Source organism: Octopus bimaculoides, chromosome 1 (assembly GCF_046866305.1).
Source record: "Octopus bimaculoides isolate indiv1 chromosome 1, ASM4686630v1, whole genome shotgun sequence".
Lineage (NCBI taxonomy): Eukaryota > Metazoa > Mollusca > Cephalopoda > Octopoda > Octopodidae > Octopus > Octopus bimaculoides.
The window spans coordinates 108360303-108382802 of NC_142928.1; the positions used below are offsets into that span (position 1 = coordinate 108360303).

Below are 22500 nucleotides of genomic sequence, written 5' to 3' on the forward strand. Positions count from 1 at the left end.
TCAATAAATGTCTTAGAACAACCAGTCACTCATCTGGGAAGGCCTTGAAATCAATGTTACAAACTGGGGACTATGTGTGTCGCAGTGATAATAAAAAGACTGAAAGGGGGTCTGCAATGAATTAATTTTGCTCAACACTTTGCAAGTGAATCAGTGGAGGCAAAGATGAGCCTCATTTACTTGACAATTTATGCACCACATTGCAGAAATCACAATGTAAGTATATCTGAAAGGATAGTCTTACACTGTTGTACCATTGAATTACAAATAATGCTCATCTGTTATGTTCGGGTGACCCTATCGCTACCAATGGTACAACTGTATTCGTCTTTGCTTAGGAAAAATGACTAAATTGTGGGTGTGAAGTCCCCATGAAGGGGTCTTTGTAACTTCTAAGAAGAAAAAATTTTAGAAATATTACTTTATTTGTGTGTAATATGTATGGTTAAAACTTCATCAACATCAAAAATATATGAATTTTCATGGGGGTTATGGCCATTATGCATAGAATATAATTTCCAGATGTAGTTTTGGATAAGAAAACAAATGACTAATGTGTGTGTTTGTGTGCATGTGTGTGTGTGTGTGTGGGTGTATATATGTATAGATATCTGTATGCATTTATATGTGTACATATTAGATGTACACCTATATATATACATCTACACATATGTATACAAATACATGTATGCATATAGATCTATATCTATACATATACGTGTACATATACATCTATATGCATACATATACATCTCTCTCTCTCTCTCTCTCTCTCTCTCTCTATATATATATATATATATATATATATATATATACACACGATTAAAGTGAAAGTATCTGTCATTACAGTATCGAAATGTGATTGTTTCAGTTAGTGGAATAGTTTCATTTTTAAAGTGAAAGTATTTGACATAAGTGTTTTTTGTTTCACTTTTGACACGTAATACTTAAATAGTGGAGATATGATGTTGCTGTGGGCTCGAACTATGCAAGAAGTTAAAATTTTTTTTTTACTAAAACACAACCGGAACCCTAAGGCATGTGTAAAATTTGAATGAAATTGGTTGTGTAGTTCTCGAGTTTTAGGGATTCACACACACACACACACACACATTCTCATTTTTATATATATAGATGATCATATTCCTAATGAAACATACTGCCTAAGTTTCAATTAATTTTCAAAATAAAGAATTAGAAAAGATTTAATAAATATTGAGTAACTTTGTGTCATTCACTGGTTGTTGTTTAGCCCCAGGTAAGTTCTGATCCAGTCAGGCATATTATTGAAGTATTCAGTTTTATCTATCCTAGCTCCTATCAGTTATTGTATCATTTTGAAAAATATTATAGGATGTTGTTTAAGGAAGATTTGGTTTCTATTTCTGGCAGATCAAGCAATTGTGCAAAGGCTTCTTTCTTGATGGTTTTCTTTTCTCTTGTAAATAATAAGCCTATTTGCTCAGTGGTTTTGCTGTGTGAAAACCAGCTTAAAAAGCAAGTAAAGGCTGGTTTCAAAAGTGGTCTCTTATAAAATGGCGCACACAAGAGATGTCCTGTACAGCTTCTGTTCATAAAATTCTTGCTCAATCCAAAGTTTTAATAATGAGATGAAACCTGGAACCATGTGGGTGTGAAATAAACTTCTAAACCATATGACCATGCATACACATTTATAGGTAGGCATAATTGCACTTAATTCTTTACATACCTCTGAAGCCTGAAGCATATAGGAGATATTCCCATAAAAAGAACAGTAGTCTTTTGCAGGTAATATTTCTGACAGTGAAGGAGACAATGTGCATTAAAGTTTTCTATCTAGAAACAAGGAAACATCTGCAATTGATTTAAATTCCTAACCTTTGAATAGATAGTCCAGTACCTTATCCATCCTACTTATATCTTTGTTAATCATTACATCTTCTTTACCTCCTATCTGTTGACTCATTGTTTTTAACAAAAAAAAAACTTGTTTTATTATGAACTTACATACTCTGGTACACATATCAGTCTCACCATCTTCATCCTTTTTGTCTGTTTTTCCATGATTGCATGGGTATTTTCAAGCAAAATCTTTTATCCACTGCCTTCACTTTGGTCTTCACCCTCCACAGAATTCTTCCACTTGGCACTTTTACCCAACTGTCATTTATGCTCAGTGTTTCTTTCAGCTTCTTTGTGTCATCTAGTTATAACAGAAGCTACCAAGTTCTTACAGGGAGCGTTCCAGCATCTGAAAGATTTCATGGGTATCACTGCTAACTACTCTTGTGCTACATATAAACTCCTTTGTCAGCCTCACTGTGATCTTAATGCATCTCACCTACCTAGTTTACTTTGGTTACACTATAGAGATTTCCTACCCTCACCATTTCAACTTATCAATTAAAATTACTTTCCAGATTGTAGTAGAATCCTGTATTCTTTCTTGCTAAAACTTTTGTCTAAGCCAAGTTAACTTTTAGTCTACTTGATTCAGAGCATAGACAAGCTTGACCTTCTCAGTTATAGTTTGAAAAACTATAACAAACAGGAGCTCTGATGGATACCTAACTGCAAGCTAAATTCCTAAATGAAATCCTTGCTAATTCTCAACTTGCTGGTAGTTGCATGGCTCTTACATTATACCATATGGGTGGAGTATGCAAAACAGAAATTAAAATGTATCACTGATAATGACCTTGATTCACACAAACAAATTATTTCATAATGTAATCTTTAGCCAGATCCAGTTAAAGGATTATCTAATTTTTATGAAATTTTGTTATAAATATGTAAAAGATATTTATGATAGTCTGTGGTCCATTAATAAAAGCTATTATGTCCAATTAATGTTGAAATTATTTTATAAGGTATTGTTTTAACCCCACACTAAACGGAAGTTAACTCGTTTTTACGCAGTATTTTCTGAATACAGACTTTCACTCTCTTCAGACATACTTTTCCTTATGACCTGAATTACTTTAATGTAAATCACCACTGTTATTTGCTTACCTGAGTCAGACTGATATAATATCTATTTTCTTTTTAAGTGTCAAGGTGTTCTTGTCAACCTACATTAGTGACGAACCAACAAGGAAGCCTTTTAGGAAGTTGCTCGACCTGCTAGTAATAGCTGCCAAACTTCAATCAATGTACACTTCACCATCTTTAAAAATGGTCACATTCGATACATTGTCAGTATAAAAGATAAGGCAAAGATGTCTAATGACGACAAGTCTGCTCAATTAGAACTGATAAGGGTTAAACAACAACCTTCACATGTGACAACACAAGGCACACAGAGTAATAAACAAACATTACTACATATAATTCACCAAATTACTTTAATGTATGGAAGTAAAATGTCCTGTACTGTTTATAAGTAATTTTGTAAATTGTTAATAAAAAATAATATTTTAATTATTATGACTGTTACTGACCTATATATTATTGCATGTCACCAACATATATTGCAGTGTAAACTTATCTGATGTGGACAAATGTAAACATCAGCATGGAGTGGACAGCTTTTAATCCACAATAAAATGACAGAATAATTGACATTAAATATTTTTGCTGACGATATTTACATTCATTATTAGAAATATATATATATATATATATATATATATATATAAAAATATGTGTGTATGTCTATTCCAATGTTAAGAACTTTAGAAGACGGACTGTTCATATATTCTTAGAGAGAAATCATGATTTTGTTAAAAAAAATTAGAGACAATAAAGACTTACCCATGCGTATATAAATATGTGCAGAAGCAACATTACTTCCATACATGAAGTCGTCTATCACAGATGTTTTCTCTGGGTCTTTCATTGAATTCATACTGAACGAGTTAATCGGAACTGCCATCTTGTTACACTAAAGCATATGATCTGCTGGGAAAACCCAAACAAACAAAATACGGAAGAAAAAATTGAAATCATTTAAAAAATAAAACAAAAACATATTTATATATAACAGCAGTTTAAATATTCGATAAACTCAATCAAAAACGAAAAAGAAGCAAATAAAAATAATTATATATTTATCGTCCGTAAATCATCCAGGTTTCCGAATGCCAGCGTGTTAGGTGTGAATATCTAAGAAATTTTGTAACGAATTACATGGAGTATAAACAAACAAGTTTATTGTTCGTCTCTTTCTGAAATTCAACAAATAATTTAGATAACTAATTTTTACTAATAAAAATGAATAATATTATTCTTTAAATATAAGACTACACAGAGTATTTTCTTTAAAAAGAAAATATTTACATTTAACAAAAAAAAAGGTGTTGAATGACTGTTTATTTATGAAGGGCGATTACTGGGATTATTACAGAAATTGACAACGTATATTGTTTACAAAAATAAAATATTTAAAAAGGTCAGATTGAATGAGTTGTTCAAGCCAATACTTAGTTCAGTAAATAACAAGATACGCTTTCTTTCGTAAGTCAGGTGAAAACATTGTGTCATAGAAACTGCGTTTCATCTTAAAATTTTATTGACAACGAGTTGCTTCCCTGTAACCCAGTGACAGGTTAAAAATGCAGTACATTGAAACTTCTAATGAACTAATTCTGCAACTCACCTTTCTTGTTATAGCCGTTTCACTTTCGTTGTATTGCTAATTCTTTTATGGATGCACAAACTCTATAGCTTCCGTTCTCATAGTTTCTGAAATAATACTTCTGACTACAAGTGTAAAGAGTAAATTAATGTTGGAACGCTAAAAGGCGTATACAAGACAGTAGGTTAGTGTTGACATTATATACAAAATATTAAACGGCAAGCTAAAAATGAAGATGTGGTGTTAAATTTCTTGCAAGTAAGGGAAATAACTCCCAATAGATTATCGTTTTTCTTATGAAAGTCAATAAAAATACAAGATGCGCCATTTGTGAATTCAACTTTGAGTTATACAAAAGGAAGACGATCTAACAACCCCTGTTGTACTCTGTCACCCCAACTTTCTCTCACTCTTTCTTCCTGTTTCTTGAGTAAAGCTGCGATGGACTGGCGTCCCGTCCAGCTGGGGTGGGGGACACATACGCCTTAGAAACTGGGAAACCGGGCCCATGAGCCTGGCTAGGCTTTAAAAGGGCGCATAAATAAATAAAAATGAAAAAAGTGTCGAATATTGCTGATTGTAATAGAGAGATCATTCTGCATTTTGTACATACACTATAACCACGGGCACCGTTTTCTAAAATAGTCATAGTATTGGTATCTTAAAAGTCATTAAGGATTGATCTTCATTCCTATATACATAGAATCACTTGACAGAGATGAGCTTTCAAGGATCTTTTTTGTACAGTTCAGTGAAAATAGAATCAGGATCAAAACCTTTGATTTCATGCATTCGGCAGATTGAGATTTCTGGCTCTTTTAGAGTTGCGGGTGCTGACATTCTTGTCGCTTGGGGGAGAGGGGAAATCAATATGACAGTCATCATTAACAGTAGTGGTCTGTTCAGTTGGATGTTCAGTCCACTGGTTCGAGATTGCATCGTTATTTGTCAAAATACTCCCCATCTTCAGTTTTCACTGGCATCAGCAGCGTCTTGAGAGGTCCATAGATGGCATTCATGCATATGTTAGTCAGTATAACTTTGAATTTCAGTAACTTTGTATTGTTACTAGTCATTGTGAATTCTACAGATTTTGAACGTCTACCTCGGGACGCCGATAGCTGCCCTCTTTTATTTCGGATCGAAGATAATTTTTGTGGGGAAGTTGCACGGAGTTTTTTTTTCAAGATAAACTTGTACATTTCAGTGTTGTTCTCATTGAACCAACCTTGATATTTGAAGCTTGAAAATTCTACTTCTGATTCAACTGCACAAAGCAATGTGCTGTTCAAGCCAGATGACTGGAACTTCAAAGCAGATGAATCCCAGATACTGGTGCTTAAATTTTGACCTAAAATTTGTTGAAGATTTTGACGAATCCCAGAATCTTTTCGATGTTGTACTTTAAATTTCTTCAGCAATGATTCGTTGTTCATTCGTAGAAATGGTGTAACAAGTCGTTGGTCAGAGCAGCAGTCGCTAGTGGCTGTCATTACTTTGGCGATTTTGGCTTCGGGTTTAATACCTCTTTGCACAATGATATAGTCAATGAAATATTGGTGACAAGAATATATCTATGTTAGCTTGTTTTCAGACTTCAGTCTCAAGAGATTGCTGTTGATGGTTAAATTGTGTTCTGTTCATAATCTTTGGAGGAGTCTATCGCTAGAAGAATTAAAGTTTCCAATGTCTGGATTCTCCTCTTGTTGGAGTCCTTACTTAACTGAGCGTTGGAGATCCCACGAAAAAGAATCTGTCATTTGACGGTACAGTCATGGAAACAGGTGAAAGGGTGTCGTGGAAACTAGATCTGTGATTATCACTTGCACCGAGGGTTGGTATTTATACACTGATAACATTCAAATAAAGGTCTTTGGAAGATATTCTAAACGAAATTATTCTTTCTGGATCTCAAGTCCAGATCGTTTATCAGCTTCGATTTTACAGCAAATCTTATACCATGGACAAGCCTTTTCTCTTTTGAAATTTCTCTATCCACTAGAAAGGCTTCTGCTGTGTGACATCCATCTATCTGTGGTTTCAGTAAGTGAACCGATGTTAGCATTGAACCTTGCTGGTGGTGGGACGAAAGGAGCATGTCAACATCCTTGTTTGATAATGTTTACTTTGTCTTAGAGAATCTAAATTTGATTTCTAGTCTACAGAAAATAATTGCCTAATCAAATGAAGTAGAGATAAGCAGTCTTTAGATCACCTTGCCCAATGTGAAGAGAGAAGCACTTTCCCTTAACAGGGCAGCTCCACCACGAAAGCAGCTGCCGAATTCAAATAATATCTCCAATTTCCAATAAAACCACCTTTACACATTCGCCACCGATGTACCTTGTTTGAACTTAAGATTTGCAAATATATCATTTCTGTCTCTGCCAACAATTGTGATCATCACTGAACTTTGATGGAAAAACTGAAATACAGGCACCATTGTTAATGAGTATGATCCAAATGAAGGAAGAGTCTTCAAAGAGTACCCTTCGTATAACTATACGGAGATAACGAGAGGTCTGTTCATTTGAAGAAAGATGATGATACTGTAGTTTGTCATGGTTCGCTTCGATTCCCTCTCTCAGTGGGTGAGGAACAACGGCAGCTTACGCCACCGCTTTGACAGTTGTAATTTTTCATGTTGTTGCGCTATTCAGGGGTTGCTGGTTTAGCTGATGATGACTCAGCCACAAAACAGTGTGTGCAGTTACATATGAACATGGACAAGGAGGATGAATATCCCAGACATCCGGAATATTAATCCTGCTGTGTCTATCTGCCTTCTCCACTCTCTGTCTCTATGTATGTATGTATGTATGTATGTATATATTGGGCGGATTTATTTAGCGATGGGCTCACAATCATGAGGTAGTGAGTTCGATTCCCGGACCGCGCTGTGTCGTGTCCTTGAACAAGACACTTTATTTCAGTTTGCTCCAGTTTACTCTGTTGCGATGTCACTGATGTTGGGTTGTATTAGCCTTTCTCTCTATCTCTCTCTCTCTCTCTCTCTCTCTCTCTTTCTCTCTCTCTCTCTTTCTCTCCCTCTCCCACCCCCTCACACACACACACACACACACACACACACACACACACACACACACACACATGTGGTGGTGGCAGACATTTGTCGACAATAAGGTTTTCGTTGTTTTATTCGTTTTCATTCTTTTATTTGTTTCTGTCATTTGATTTCGGCCATGCTGGAGCATTAAAGAATTTTATTTGAAGAAATCGATTCCAGGACTTATTCTTTGTAAGCCTAGTACTTATTCTATTAGTCTCTTTTGCCGAACCGCTAAGTTACGGGGACATAAACACACTAGCATCGGTTGTCAAGCGGGGGGACAAAAAACACACACACATAAATATGCACATACATACATAAATATATATATGTGTGTGTGTGTATGCGTGTGTGTGTGTGTGTGTGTGTGTGTGTGTATACGACGGACTTCTTTCAGTTTCTGCCAACCAAATCCACTCACAAGGTTTTGGTCGGCCCGAGGCTATAGTAGAAGAGATTTGCTCAAGGTGCCCCGCAGTTGAATTGTACTCGGATCAAGCTTCTTACCACACAGCCACGCCGGAGCCTATCAGCTGAATTTACGTGTAAGTGGGTGAGCATTCCACAGACGCGTGTACTGTTAATGTAATTCTCAGGCAGAATCAACATGACACAATGTATTGTCAAGGCTGTACCTTTTGAGTTACAGGTATAATATATCCCACGGGCTTCCCTATGCAGCTTTTATCTACCCAATTTCACTCACATTGTATGGGTTGATCTTAGATGCGAAACTCATGTGTACGTGTGTGAGTGAGCGAGTGTGCTTGTGTGTGTGTGTGTGTGTGTGTGTCGTTTGTGAGTGTGTGTGTGTGTGATCATTACTTTATTGCTAGTTTGTGCCGTCGGGTAACTGGTAATCTCTCTGTGAACTGACTCTGTGAACAGGAAGTATGTATACATTTCTATATTTAAGAGATGAGGAATAATGTACATTATTTACATTATTTATATTTGACGGATATTTTTTCTCTTGTTGTTAACACAACGTTTCGGCTGATATACCCTCCACCCTTCATCTAGTGTCTTGGGGAAATTTCGAACCTGGGTTCTCATTCCTAGGTAACGATACAACTTGTGTCCGATATATTGCAAGCAGGGGAGCGAACCCCTACCATCCTCTAGCGATCTGACAGGATCAGTAGACAAGCCAGTACTAGAAGTTTGTGTACATGAGTTCAATAGTTGTTGCATATAGAACTTTCAAAATCTGTCACCCATAGGAAAATTCATTTAAACATTGGTTGCGAAAAGCTTGGGAACCATTGTACAAATCACATTTGATTTCCCATATCACCTTTTATCAATCTAGAGATTTGTACTTATGCTGGAAAGATAGATTTCAGTAACAAGTAGGAGTACTTAAAGTTTATACAATCCAGAATCTAGGGAGTCTATGCCTAGTTATGTCAGCCAAAGTAAAATTTAAAAATGGGCAAAACTGTGATTAAAAAACAACAATGAAACTAAATTACAAAGTGAATGTATTATGCATTGGGGGGAAAGAAATGGGTTTCAACGTTTTTATCAGGAAATCATGTAAAATGATTTTTTTTCTAATCCCTTTTTTCATGTTGACAAATGGCTTCCTACTTGAAATGTTAACAGCTATTTTTTTACCGACAGCATATCTTGTAGTTTTGTTTTGCTGTTGCTTATTACAATGTTGCCGACACCAATTTTAACAAAGAAGTTATTAAACGCAGTTAAATGTATAAACAACATTCACCATTTCACTGTCATATGATTTATACTTGACTCTAGCGGTAGGCATTGAAGATATGTTTGTTGTGTATAAAACACTGGCAAAGCTAACTTTTTTTTTCACCAAGCTTTATCCTTAGAAGATTTCAGTTGAACATTGCAAACTAACGAAAGACTGACAATAATTATAAAGTTCTCTTACTGGTGCAGCTAAATGATATCCTTCATGATATCTTTTAATATTTAAGTTAATATAAGCGTTAAGTATGCTTGCTTGGAGTAACAGCGCAGAAGCAGTTGGTCCGAAGATCTGTTACTCTCCATTCGATTTGTTGCTGCTTTCATATTATATAGACTAATGATCTTGTTTACATCAGACTTGGTAAAGAGGTTGAAACTAGAATTATTCGGTTTTCAGTTATTCAGATTCCCTTCATAGCCCAACCTATCAGGTCATCCCCATAAGTTCTGTCCGAATTTTGAATAAAGAAAACACGTGATCAAATGTTATATTTAATTGAAATTAAATCATCAATGTACTCTCCCTGATTATCTATGATTTCCTTCCATCTATTTACAAGCTTTTTAATCCCATCAATGTAAAACTCTTTTGGTTTCAAAGCGAAGAACTCTGAAATGTCAGTTTCGACCTCCTCCTGGCTTGCGAAAGTTATGTCCCTCAAATGATTCTGTAAACTACGAAACAAATGGTAGTCTGGAGGAGCAAGGTCGAGAGAGTAAGGTGGATGAGGAATTTTTTTCCCAACCAAGCTCTTCGATTTTCTGTGATGTGATCTTTGCAATGTAGGGTCGCGCATTGTCCTTTTCGATTCACTAAAGCGGGTCTTTTTTCTTCAAAGCTTGGTTCAAACGCTCTAATTGTTGACAGTAGACTTGAGCACTGATTGTTGCATTAGGTAGTAATAATTCAAAGTGAATTACTCCTTTGCAATCCAACCAGATAGAGAGAAGAACCTTTTTTCCATGAAGTTCCCTTCTCGGTTGTGGTTGAGCTTTTTCCCTTTTACCAAGCCACTGTTTACGACGTTTAACATTTTGATAGGCGATCCATTTTTCGTCACCAGTCACATGTCTATCCAAAAAGAGTGAAATAAGTTCGCGAGAATGGAGAGAAGAGCAGATGTCAATTCGGGATTTGTGGTTGCTTTCGGACAATTCATGAGGCACTCATTTTCCAAGTTTAGGAACATTTCCAAGTTGTTGAAGATCACGATGAACAGTTGTATGGTGTGAACTAAGCTTTATTGTCAATTCAACTGATAATGTAGGATTTTCTTCAAGTAATGCCTCAAGGAACTTATCAAACTCAATTGGACATCCTGTTTGATCTTCATCTTCAAGGCTGAAATCTCCACTTCTGAATTTTGCAGACCATCTTCTGCAAGTTCTTTCATTTAAGCATTCTTTCCCATAAACTGAGTGTATGTTTCGAGTCGCTTCAGCTTCAGAGTTTCCTTTTTTGTACTCATAAAACATTATGTGCCTTAAATGCTCTTTGAATATTTCCATGTTAGAAAGGGTTTTAATCGAAGAAATTTTAATTCTATTATTCTGTAAAATAATATTTAATTAGTTTAAATGTACACAAATGCATAAAAATAATTTTTAATTCCATTAGACATTCTAAATTACTATTAAATATTATTCAATTTTAAAAAAGGTAAAATCGGACAGAATTTATGGCATGACCTGATAGATTTACTGTTTATTCTACACTGAAGAGACCAGAAGACGGGTCACACAGATACGACAAAATAAGTTCTAATGATTAGAGAGACCAACGAAATAAATTGTGCAGGTATTTATTAATTGACAAATTCTTAATTAATTACCTTATTTAAATACAATTTATATATTTTATACAGATTAAAAATAAAAGTTCCCGGGGGATGATTTGACGTGATATCACGATTCTAATCAGTGACCCTGTTTTCGTACGCCATCTAGATTAATTTCTAGATTAATTTCATTCATTAATCATGAATGAAACTGATGTAATGTCCACAAGGTACAAAAAGAAAAAAAGAGGATATAAGCTAGGAAATACCTTTAAAAATAGGTTATGTTTAATCCGCTTAATCACATCGAGCAAGTGCGGATATGTAGTGAAATTAACACAATTAATGCTTTACTTATTCTATTCCATGAATTTTGTAAATAATAGTTATCGTTGTTTATACGTTTTCAATGGTCCCATCACAGGTTCACGGCATTTCCGGTGGTGAGAATGACAAGGAAGTGTCTCTGAAACTCGGATGGAACAAATACACGAAGTAGTAGTCTTCAGGAATTTATCGGGAGTTTTCTCGCCAACACATCCATCCATACATCCATCCATCCATCCATCCATCCATCCATACATACATACATACATACATACATACATATCTTACAATGGTACCTGTAACAAGATACTATCACAATAGAATATTATTCCGAATAAAGAAAATACGAACCTCGGAGCTCTCTGCATTCAATGAAACAGTGGTCCACAATGTGTTTGCAGTGCCAGTACGAACATTTGGCCTACTTGATGCGGTCCGAGCCAATGGTGTGAAAATCTGGAAGATACTTACCGGCACACAATTTCCACATCAACAGTGACGAAGGTCGCTTCTACCTAAAACAAAAACAAGGCGGAAGAGGCTTGTAGCAGTCAGTGCCATATTGGTTGAGATCTCGCGGCAGCCATTGCCATCTCCAAGACTGGAGCGACACCTCACCTGCATCCATTTGCCATGCGCGAGCTCACAATGAGGCTTGCGATGGCAAAACTATAAAAGGAAAGAAACCTCGAGGTTCGTTCTCACTTTTCCCGCTGCGACTGATAGCAGAGCACACTTCGCTAGCTTGTCCTCTAGGCTAGTCTGCTTGTCGCATCTCCTGAAGCAATGGCTCACGTGACAGAGAACGATGAATTTATAACGCATGAGATGGCTGCAAAAGAGCAACATACCACACCTTTGTATATATTGTAAATAAAAACTAATGGAGAACCTGCGTTTTGCCTAATACTTCTTTACTCGACTGCTGGAGACTTAACAACACGAAGAATAAGAAATTAATGGGAGAAAGGCGATGTTCAACCGATATCCAGAACATTGCCTCCCATTATAGGCTTCACATCAATCCAGACTGCCTTTGAGTGTCGTATCACATCCCTTCGGCAACATCATTTAACCACTAAATGTCGAAGTGCATCCCTTGACCAAGTTTGCATACATGAAGCTGATAACATCATGAGATTTGGAAAGTAGCTCCTTGAGCAGCATTCCCTGTCTGATAACCTTGAATACATGCCCAAAGAAGAGGCACGACTTTATCGCAACGTATCATCAGATGAAAGGATGAGAATGTATCAGTAGAAGACCATGCATGGATATGTTAGTAGAAAACTCCGAAATGATAGTTACATTGATCACAAAAGCAGTCTATCATGGACCAACAACTGGATTACTACCTCCCACTTTGAAGGGTATCCGTTTGCAATCCAGGAACAAGAAATATCAACCAAATAGCTGATTCACAAAAGGAGCAGAGACGCAGGAAAAGCAGCAAAATGTGACAACCGATGCAGACTTCGTGGAGCCCACATCATAAGCAGTTGTCCGAAAATGTCATCACGGTTTTATCTACCGATGAGACATGGTGTTGTGGCTAAGACACTGTAGAATGAGATCCGTCGGAAGGATAACCCTGAAGCCAAAGAAATAAGAACCCACAGTATGGTGGAAGCCATAGCCACTCATAATAAGAAAGAGTACTGATGGAATGTCCTGAAGAAAACCTCAATAAAATGTAAACATAATAGACCTGGCATAATGACTTGAGAGAAGAGAAACTGTGTACAGTTGTGGATATCAGCTGCCCAGTAGAAGGTTAACATTAATATAAAGATTAGCGAAAAAGAAAATACCAACACCGAAATGTTGAGAAATCTACAGTTACCCTACGCAGATTACAATTTCAGGTTTATACCTGTAATTATTGGGGCACTGTGATATGCAACACACTGCCTAAGTACTAATCTTCAGAAATTAGGCGTCTCAAAATCAGAAACGAGAAAACTGATTCGAAGACTACAGATTCAAGCCATCACTGAAACTATAAAAATCTAAAACTTTTAAGACGTTTATCATTTAAGTATATATGAGCATGTCTAGACATGCAGTTATATGCATAAAAATATATACACAAAATAAAACATGCAAACCTACACATGGTTCCAGGTTCAGTCCCACTTTGTGACACGGGCAAGTGTCTTCTACTATAGCCTTGGGCCGACCAAAGCCTTGTGAGAGGATTTGGACCAAAAGCCTTGAAAACCGGTGCTAGTATGTTTACGTCCTAGTAACTTAGTGGTTCGGTAAAAGAGGCTGATAGAATAAGTACCAGGCTTATAAAAATAAGTACTGAGATTGATACATTCGACTAAAATTTCTTCAGGCAGTATCCCAACATTGTCACAGTCTCGTGACTGAAACAAATAAAAGATAAAAGATATACATTTTAAGGCGGTGCTCTAACATGGCCGCAGTCAAATGACTGAAGCAAGTTAAAGAAATACATACATACATACATACATACATACCCTGTTGATGTTGTTGAAATTCCAATAAAGGAGCCTTGGGTATCGATTATAAACCGACTCACTCTATTGGCAAGAAATCTTGAAATTAAACCAAATAACCACACACACACATGCACACATACACACACACACGCACACACACACACATAATACATACATACATACATGCATGCATGCATACATACATACATACATGCATACGTACATAATGCATGGAAATATACACAGTGATGTCATTAAACTAGACTTTAGTTTTTTTTTTGCGTCAAATAAAAAGATAAGAAACGTACAGCATTAATTAATTTGTGAAGGCAATAATAAAGACGAACCCCGCAAATGTATACGATTTAGGTAAGATCTTTCAAAAGAGTTCAGAGGTTAGAAAATATTTTCAACTTATTAAAAGTGTAGACACGCAGGGAATGCAATAGCCTTCACAATTTGATTCCATTGAAATACGAAGAGGAGAAATTAAAATAAACCATACTTATCAACAGAAATAACTGCATTGATATCGAAAATTTCATTTCATTTTCTTATGTTCAAATATATGATGTTTATTTAAAATAAGTCAAATGAACAAATATACACAAACAACCTGTTAAAATGTTAAATCTCTGAACGAGGTATAAACAGTAACTGCACGACAACGTGAAGTATACTTGCCACTTAAATTCGGCTAAACCCTAAGGGTGAATGTTACTGTAGCTTTTAGTCCCAGGAGAACATCTCCTCCAGCCAGCTATTGACACACTTTCTGTGCCCTGTCGGTATTTGCAAAGGGAAGTCATCCTTCCCATCGACGATCTGGCGTGATACGCACGGACCCGGGTTTCTGGGTATTTACCCTTCGTCCTTGGAAAAAGGATATATGTATTTGCATTGGGAGCCCTTCGCATCGAAGATCGGTGATTGTCGTACGATTGTCTGTGCGTATCACGTCAGATCGACGATGGGAAGGATGACTTCCCTTCGCAAATACCGACAGGGCACAGAAAGTGTGTCAATAGATGGCTGGCGGATATGTTCTCCTGGGGCTAAAAGGTACAGTAGCATTCACCCTTAGGGTTTAGCCGCATTTAAGTGGCAAATATACTTCACGTTGTCGTGCAGTTACTGTTTATATCTCGTTCAAAGATTTAACATTGCTTATATATATATGTGGCTTGCTTGTTTGTTATACTTTGTTTATCATTTTGTCCATGTTCTTTTGCCACGTCATGTACCCAGTGATGTATCTATATGTACATGCAGATGAAGGTATGTACATACATGTACATATATATGCATATACTCATATATTGTTTGTATCACGACAGAACGCACGCGTTAACCTTTATACAGTAAGTTTTAACTATTTTTCTAACGCGACTCTCTCTCTATCTCTATATCTATTTCCCCCTCTCCTTCTTCCCTCTACTGCTCTTCGCCTCTCCCTGTCACTACTATCTCTCTCTCTCTCTGTCTCTTGTTGCTCGTCCTTCGCCTCTCACCGTTACTACTACTATATCTCTCTCCCTCTCTACCTCTCGTTGCTCACTCTTATTCTACTTCCTCCCCTTCTTTTCCCTCTGCTACTCTTCCTTTTTACACAGCCCTGGTCACGTGTGTCTGGCTGCCATTTCTTTTCGTTCATGGACTCCCCAAGCTCGCACGGACTTCTTTGCCCCTCATGTTCGTGCTTCACAGCGTTCAATACATACACACTTCACGTCTGGCTGTACAGCCTTTTTGCTTGTTTGTTTATTCACCGTTTCGTTTTCCTGTCTTGTTTTCCGTCCGCCACTACCCTCCACGAAAAAATTTAATTTGTGTTCGTGGGAAGAACCATTTTAACGATGCGTACTGCCTTAATTCTTCGAAACGCCGGTGTTTTAATGGTGGCAGCTGATGAAGGAGATGTTTCTATGTGGCTTGCTTGTTTGTTGTACCTTGTATATCATTTTGTCCATGTTCTTTTGCCACGTCATGTACCCAGTTATGTATCTATATGTACATGTAGATGAAGGTATGTACATACATGTACATATATATGCATATACTCATATATTGTTTATATATATATATATATATATATATATATATATATATATATATATATATATATATATATATATATATATATATATATGAAACAAACAAGAAGATGATATTCATTCGAACGCAGTATTAGAATTAGAACAGCAGGAATACTAGGCAGATTACCCTTACAAGGCGAAAAAGAAAAAGGTGTCAGCAAACAGGCATGGGATTCGAATCTACATCTCCCAAGACTCCGGCTGAGTGCGTTAACATTAAGCTAAACTGCCCGCTGACAAATTCATCTCCCGATTTAGACGCTAAATAGCTCATTAAACAACCACGCGTGTATAGATATAAACAAACTTATATTTGTTTTTATTAGAAGCGTGGAAATGTGTATTGCACGATACAAAAAAGATGATATTTTTTCGAACGCAGTATTACCGTTAGAACAGCAGAAATATTGGTGAATTAAAGGAAGTTGAAAGTGGTTATACATCCTTTGGCAGATGAACCAAGAATTCATGGTGTTGGCTTTGCAATTAAAACGACACAAGTTCGCAAATTGCTATCCATTCCTCAAACTGTTGATGAGTGTTTCACGACATTCCGTTTCCTGATAGGTAAATCCTCATCTATGCACATTATCAGTGCATATGCACCTACCTTATCAGAATCCGAACAAGAACACAACGTCTTCTACTCTAAACTGCGGACTATAGCCAGTAAAATTCCATACCATGACAAAATCAGACTGATGGGCGATTTTAATGCCAGAATAGGCAGAAGTAATGGGAAAGCATGGGGCAGGAGCGATGAATAAAAGTGGATTACGAATGTCAACAGTTCGGTCTAACAATCACAAATACAATGTTACAGTAGGCAGACAAATACAAAAACACTTAGAAGCATCCCCGATCTGGTCACTGGCACATGCTGGACAATGTTATAACTAAGAATAAGGATTGCAGTGATTTCAGATTGATCAGAACTCATAAAACTCCTGAGTGTTTGTCGGAGCACAGAATGTTTCGCAGCAAGGTATTTGTTAAACCATATGCGAAGAGACCATTGAGATCTAGTATACACTCGAGAATAAACGTCGCTTCTTGAAAAAATCCAGAAATGACAAAAAATTTTGAAATCCACTTAAACTCAAAGCTTGCGGAAATAGAGGAATGCAATAACCCCGAAGTGTTGTGACAGCATCAAATCATCTGCCGAAGTAGCTTTAGGATTCATGAAACGCAAGCACCAAGATTGGTTCGACGAGAACGATCCTCAAATTAAACCTCTCCCAGAAACTGTGCACATGGGACAGAAGGCATGGATTTCAAGTAAAAACTCACCAACAATCAAGACCCTATACATCTCCTCTAGAAAAACTACACAGAAAAACTATGTGAGATGAAAAATTCTAGGTGGGCAAAAATAAAAAGCCTAAGAATTGGAACAGGCTTTTAACTCTCACAACTTGAGAGCACTGTATGACAATCTGAAAGGTATATTTGGTCCAAGAAAGGGTACCACAGAACGTATTCGCTCTAACGACGGAACCAAACTCTTAAATAGCAAAGAATCCACTACCGACCCTGAAGTAATCTACGAAACCCCCCCAGTAGCCTATGATTGAAGAACTAGCTGAAGTTCCTTTCTTAGAAGAGATGATTACTGCTATCAAAATCTTTCCAATAGTAAAGCTCCTGGACAAGAGGGTATTCCCATAGAGGTGTACAAACACGATGACAGACAACTTGTAAGTAAGTTGCGCATATTGATCTGTTTGATCTGGAAAACTGGATATGTGCCTCAAGAGTCCAAAGATTCATCTATAACGCGCTTGTACAAAAACAAGGGGAAGAAGAGTGCATGTGATAATCACTTGCTGTGCATAGTTGGAAAAATTCTTGCGAGGGTGACCCTTAATCGCAGCAATAAACATGTAATAAACAACATATAACCTGAATTCCAATGTGGATTTCGAGCTGGGAGAGGCACAGTTGGCATGGTATCTCCCCACCACCACCACCACCATCAAGTTCAAGAGAAAGCACGTGAACAAAATGCTGACATGTGCATTGCCTTTATCGACTTGACCAAGGCCTTTGATACGGTGAATCGTGAGACGCTCTGGAAAATTTTGTCAAAAGCTGGATTTCTTGATAAAATGATAAGGGCAATAGTATCCCTGTACAAAGGAATAATAACAACAGTGCTATTTAGTAGCCAATGTTCAGAGGCATTTTCTCTTGCCACTGGAACCAAACAGACATGTGTTTTAGCCCCTGTACTTTTTTCCATATTCTTTTCAATGATGCTCGTACATGCTTTCAGGGATTACCACGAAGGTATAAAATTCCAGTTTCGTACAGGATGTCTATTATATCTGAAAGGGCAAAGTTTCAGATCAAAGAAAAAAAACCAAGAATGATTCTGTGTGACTTTCTATTTGCTGATGATTGTGCTTTGATTTCTCACACATTTGAGGGAATTCAGAAAACGGTCGACCGTTTTCTGCGGCAGCTTGTGCATTTGGACTGACTATCAGCATCAAGAAGACTGAAGTTTTATTCCAACCAAAGCCAGGGGCAGAACATACTTAAGGCTCAAACGTGATGATGAACAACAAGTCACTCAAATGGGTCAGGTCGTTTAAATATATTGGAAGTACAGTTAACTTTAAAGGTACTCTTGTTGGCAAAATCAATGATAGAAAAGCTAAGGCTACACTTGCTTTGGGAAGACTTGCCCATCGTTTGTGGGATGAACACGATGTCAGTCTGAAAACAAAACTAAGTGTATACAAATTTTTGTATTTTGAGCACCCTTTTGTATGGGAAAGAAGCATAAACTCCCGACTACAGACATTTAAAGGAACTTGAAACCTTTCACAAGTGCCGTTTACGCAACATATGCAACATTTTGTCCGTCGTGCTGACGATTCTGCCAGTTCGCTGCCTTAGAGACGATCTTTCATATTGAGGCGTCTCATATAACGACTCCTTGCTTCTAAAATATCAGTAATTCTGATTAAACACCATGATATGTTATAAATTTTCAATGCAGTTTATTACTGGAGATTGTTCAAGCCAAAGCCAAACAAATGTGTATGATTTTGAATAACCATTTTCAATGTAGTGTAGATGATAATAAATGCATTATCATGTCGGATTATCACTAGCCTAGAATAAGTAGGCGGTTTTCATAAATGGAACAATATGATTTGTAAACATTTTTCCTTATAATGATTAATGTGCGATACCATTTTTCTTGCAGAGAACGAGTGGTCGAACATCTTGAGTGGTGCCCACATGTCTATTGCATTAAAATTATTTCCATATCGATGTTTAACACTTTTTTTTTTAATAATCCTAGACTTTTGGTTGAAGACAGTGACTTTCCTGCCCACATATTTTTTACACTATTTTGCTCATTCCAGCTTCAATTTCTTTTGCATTAATCGTGTATCTTCTACATTATCTTTTACTTGTTTCAGCCATTAGACTGCGGCCATGCTGCAGCACCACCTCGAAGAATTTTTAATCGAATGAATTGACCCCAGTGCTATGTTTTTAAAAGTTTGGTACTTATTCTATCGGTCACTTTTGCCAAGCCACTAAGTTACGGGGTCGTAAACACACCAACACTGGTTATCAAGCGCTAGCGGTGGGGAAACACAAACACACACACGCATACGATGGGCTCTTTCACTTACCGTCTATCAAATCCTTTTACAAGGTTTTGGTCGGTCCGAGGCTAAAGTAGAAAACACTCGCCCAAGGCTATCGTAGAAGACACTTGCCCGAGGCTATAGTAGAAGACACTTGCCCAGTGAGGCTGAACTCAGTACCATGTGTTTGGAAAGTAAGCTTCTTGCCTCACAGCCGCACCTGTATGTATAAATTTATTTGTTCTTAATTGTTAACCTTTTGATTTTTATTCTCTTAATTTTCACCTTTATTTCGCCAAGTCTCTGGTTTTTAGCCTGGGAAGTAAAACAACAAATTTTTATCTAGTTTGAATCGAGATCCTTACAAAATATATATCCCATCGTGCAAATATCAGGAAATCTGTATATATTTAACCCCCACCCCAACTTAAGCTATAAATAAAGCATTCGTTAGCAAGTAAACTGAATGCTTCGTCCGTGTTATCTGCAAGTGTCCAGTTTTCGTACATTTACAGTAAGTTCACGGTTACCAGAATCTTCTACAGTTTCAGTTTGGTGGCTTTTCCCTAAATCGCTTAGCTTTGTCATGTCAAATGAGGATAAACAAAATCATGCTATATTCCTTTACAGAGCTGCTAACACTGTTCAAAGTAAATCCGACGTATTTAAAGTTGTCAACTTATATAGATATATATATATTCTATAATGGCCGCTCACATCTATTTCGACGTATGTGTGTTTGAAGGAGAAGATTTAAAGTTAAAGAGATTAATAGAAAAAAAAAAAGAAGAGGGAAAAGAAAAAAACTTTTCAAAAAAAAAAAGAAAAAGAAAAAGAGAAGGCAAAAATTAAGAAGCTGCATATGTTTGCGATAGATGCGTGAATGTAATTTGAGTGCAGGTATGGACTTTGCTATGAAGTCGCAGTGGGGACATTGATGATTTTGATTTTGCCTAGGATTAGGTAAATGTGTCGGTTGGTTTCAGGATATAATTCTTCTCTTGTTCTTTTTCTTCAACTCAAATTGTTTTGATGCATCATGACACATTTCACAAAAAAATAAATAAATAAAAAAATAAAAAAATCACAAGGAAGATATTCTACGTGAGTTTTCTGTTTGCTGTTGATAGCACTTTGATTTCTCACACATTTGAGGGAATTCAGAAAACGGTCGACCGTTTTCTGCTGCAGCTCGTGCATTTGGACTGACTATCAGCATCAAGAAGACTGAAGTTTTATTCCAACCAAAGCCTGGGGCAGGACATACTTAAGGCTCAAACGTGATGATGAACAACAAGTCACTCAAATGGGTCAAGTCGTTTAAATATATTGGAAGTACAATTAACTTTAAAGGTACACTTGTTGACGAAATCAATGATAGAATAGCTAAGGCTACACTTGCTTTGGGAAGACTTGCCCATCGTTTGTGGGATGAACACGATGTCAGTGTGAAAACTAAAATAAGTGAATACAAATTTTGTATTTTGAGCACACTTTTGTATGGGGAAGAAGCATGACTTTGGTCGGCCCGAGGCTATAGTAGAAGACACTTGCCCAAGGTGCCACGCAGTGAGACTGAACCCGGAATCATGTGGTTGGGAAGCAAGCTTCTTACCACACAGCCACGTCATGTGTGTGTGTAGTGGCTGTCGACTCGTAGCCCAGAATGGCATCACTGACAAATTATCTTACCCCAGTTATTAGAGACAATGACTGTGAGCAATCGGGTACTGAAATAACATGTTGCACAACATCGCAGACTCTCACCTTCAAAGCCAAGTAGTCCAGAAACAAGCTAGAGCAATATCTCAGGCTTTGCAGTGAAGCGGGTGTTATTTCGGAACTTCCTCCTAGTGTGATGGCTAAACGTCACTTCCAGCTTTTGGATGGGATGGACGTTGACTCTACGCAGGCATCCAGTGTAAAACCACTCTCTTTACCAAGCAGGTATGGTAGTGTTGCCGGTTTAGCCGCCTACGGCCAGACTGTACGACAGGTTGTACTGAATTACATGTCATCAGTAGCACTAATATATATATTTCTCAGTGTACGTGACTGAAGCATTAACTCAAAATATCTCTTATAGACGTGGAGTGTTCGCTATAGTTTTAACACAGTATGTCCATAAGAGATACTGCAGCTAACTACCTTTCAATGACGTTAATTTCACGAGCAAGCTTTTCCGTTGATCGGATCAACTGGAACACTCATCTTCGTAACCGACGGAGTGCCACATTTATATTTCACCTCATTATGGCTCAACAGCCCTTACCGTTTGTTTTAACTGTCCTGTTTTTGTTACCAACTTTGACCCTCCACAAATCCTAAATTTTATTTAATTTGCTTTGCGGGAGTGACTGTTTTGACGAAGACGCATCTTGTCCTAACGCTCGACATGCGGAGTAGATAAAACAGTGGACAACTGACGAAGAAATTGTTCTTTATGTTGCCTGTCTCGTTTTTCTATTTGTTTCTTTCGTTGTGCAAAAAAATGTTCGTTTTCAATGTTTTTGTATTTCAGGTTCTTGTTTTTCGTGTTGTTTACGTTTTTTTTACGTCCTGTACCCATGTATGCATGTGTATATACACATATAAGTATATACCTGTATGTATGTATATATATATATATATATATATATATATATATATATATACATATGTATACATATATACATATATATATAATATATATATATATATATATATATATATATATATATATATATATATATATATATATATATATATATATATATATATATATACACACACACACATATAATTGACTCTCCCGTCAAAGACGACGTATGAGCGTTCAGTTCACAATTGATTTGTTTATAGTTTATGCCGCACTTTAGCTCACT

At 36.8% G+C, this 22500-nt stretch overlaps 1 protein-coding gene across 4 annotated transcripts in view; it reads right to left on the reverse strand.

Moving 5' to 3' along the window:
- The window catches only part of LOC106882154 (protein lifeguard 4), a 78174-nt gene that overhangs the window by 24521 nt on the left and 31153 nt on the right, over positions 1-22500 (reverse strand). The window contains exons 2-4 of one of the 4 annotated variants that reach the window (XM_052969106.2): positions 11810-11973; positions 4580-4683; positions 3736-3882 (exon numbers count right to left, since the gene is read on the reverse strand). In XM_052969106.2, the coding sequence (XP_052825066.1) occupies positions 3736-3856 (121 nt within the window). In that variant the 5' untranslated portion in view covers positions 3857-3882; positions 4580-4683; positions 11810-11973. Of the gene's footprint in view, positions 1-3735; positions 3883-4403; positions 4486-4579; positions 4821-11809; positions 11974-22500 lie in introns of those variants that run through there. The other 3 variants (XM_014932725.3, XM_014932726.3, XM_089355899.1) reach the window with 3 other exon arrangements.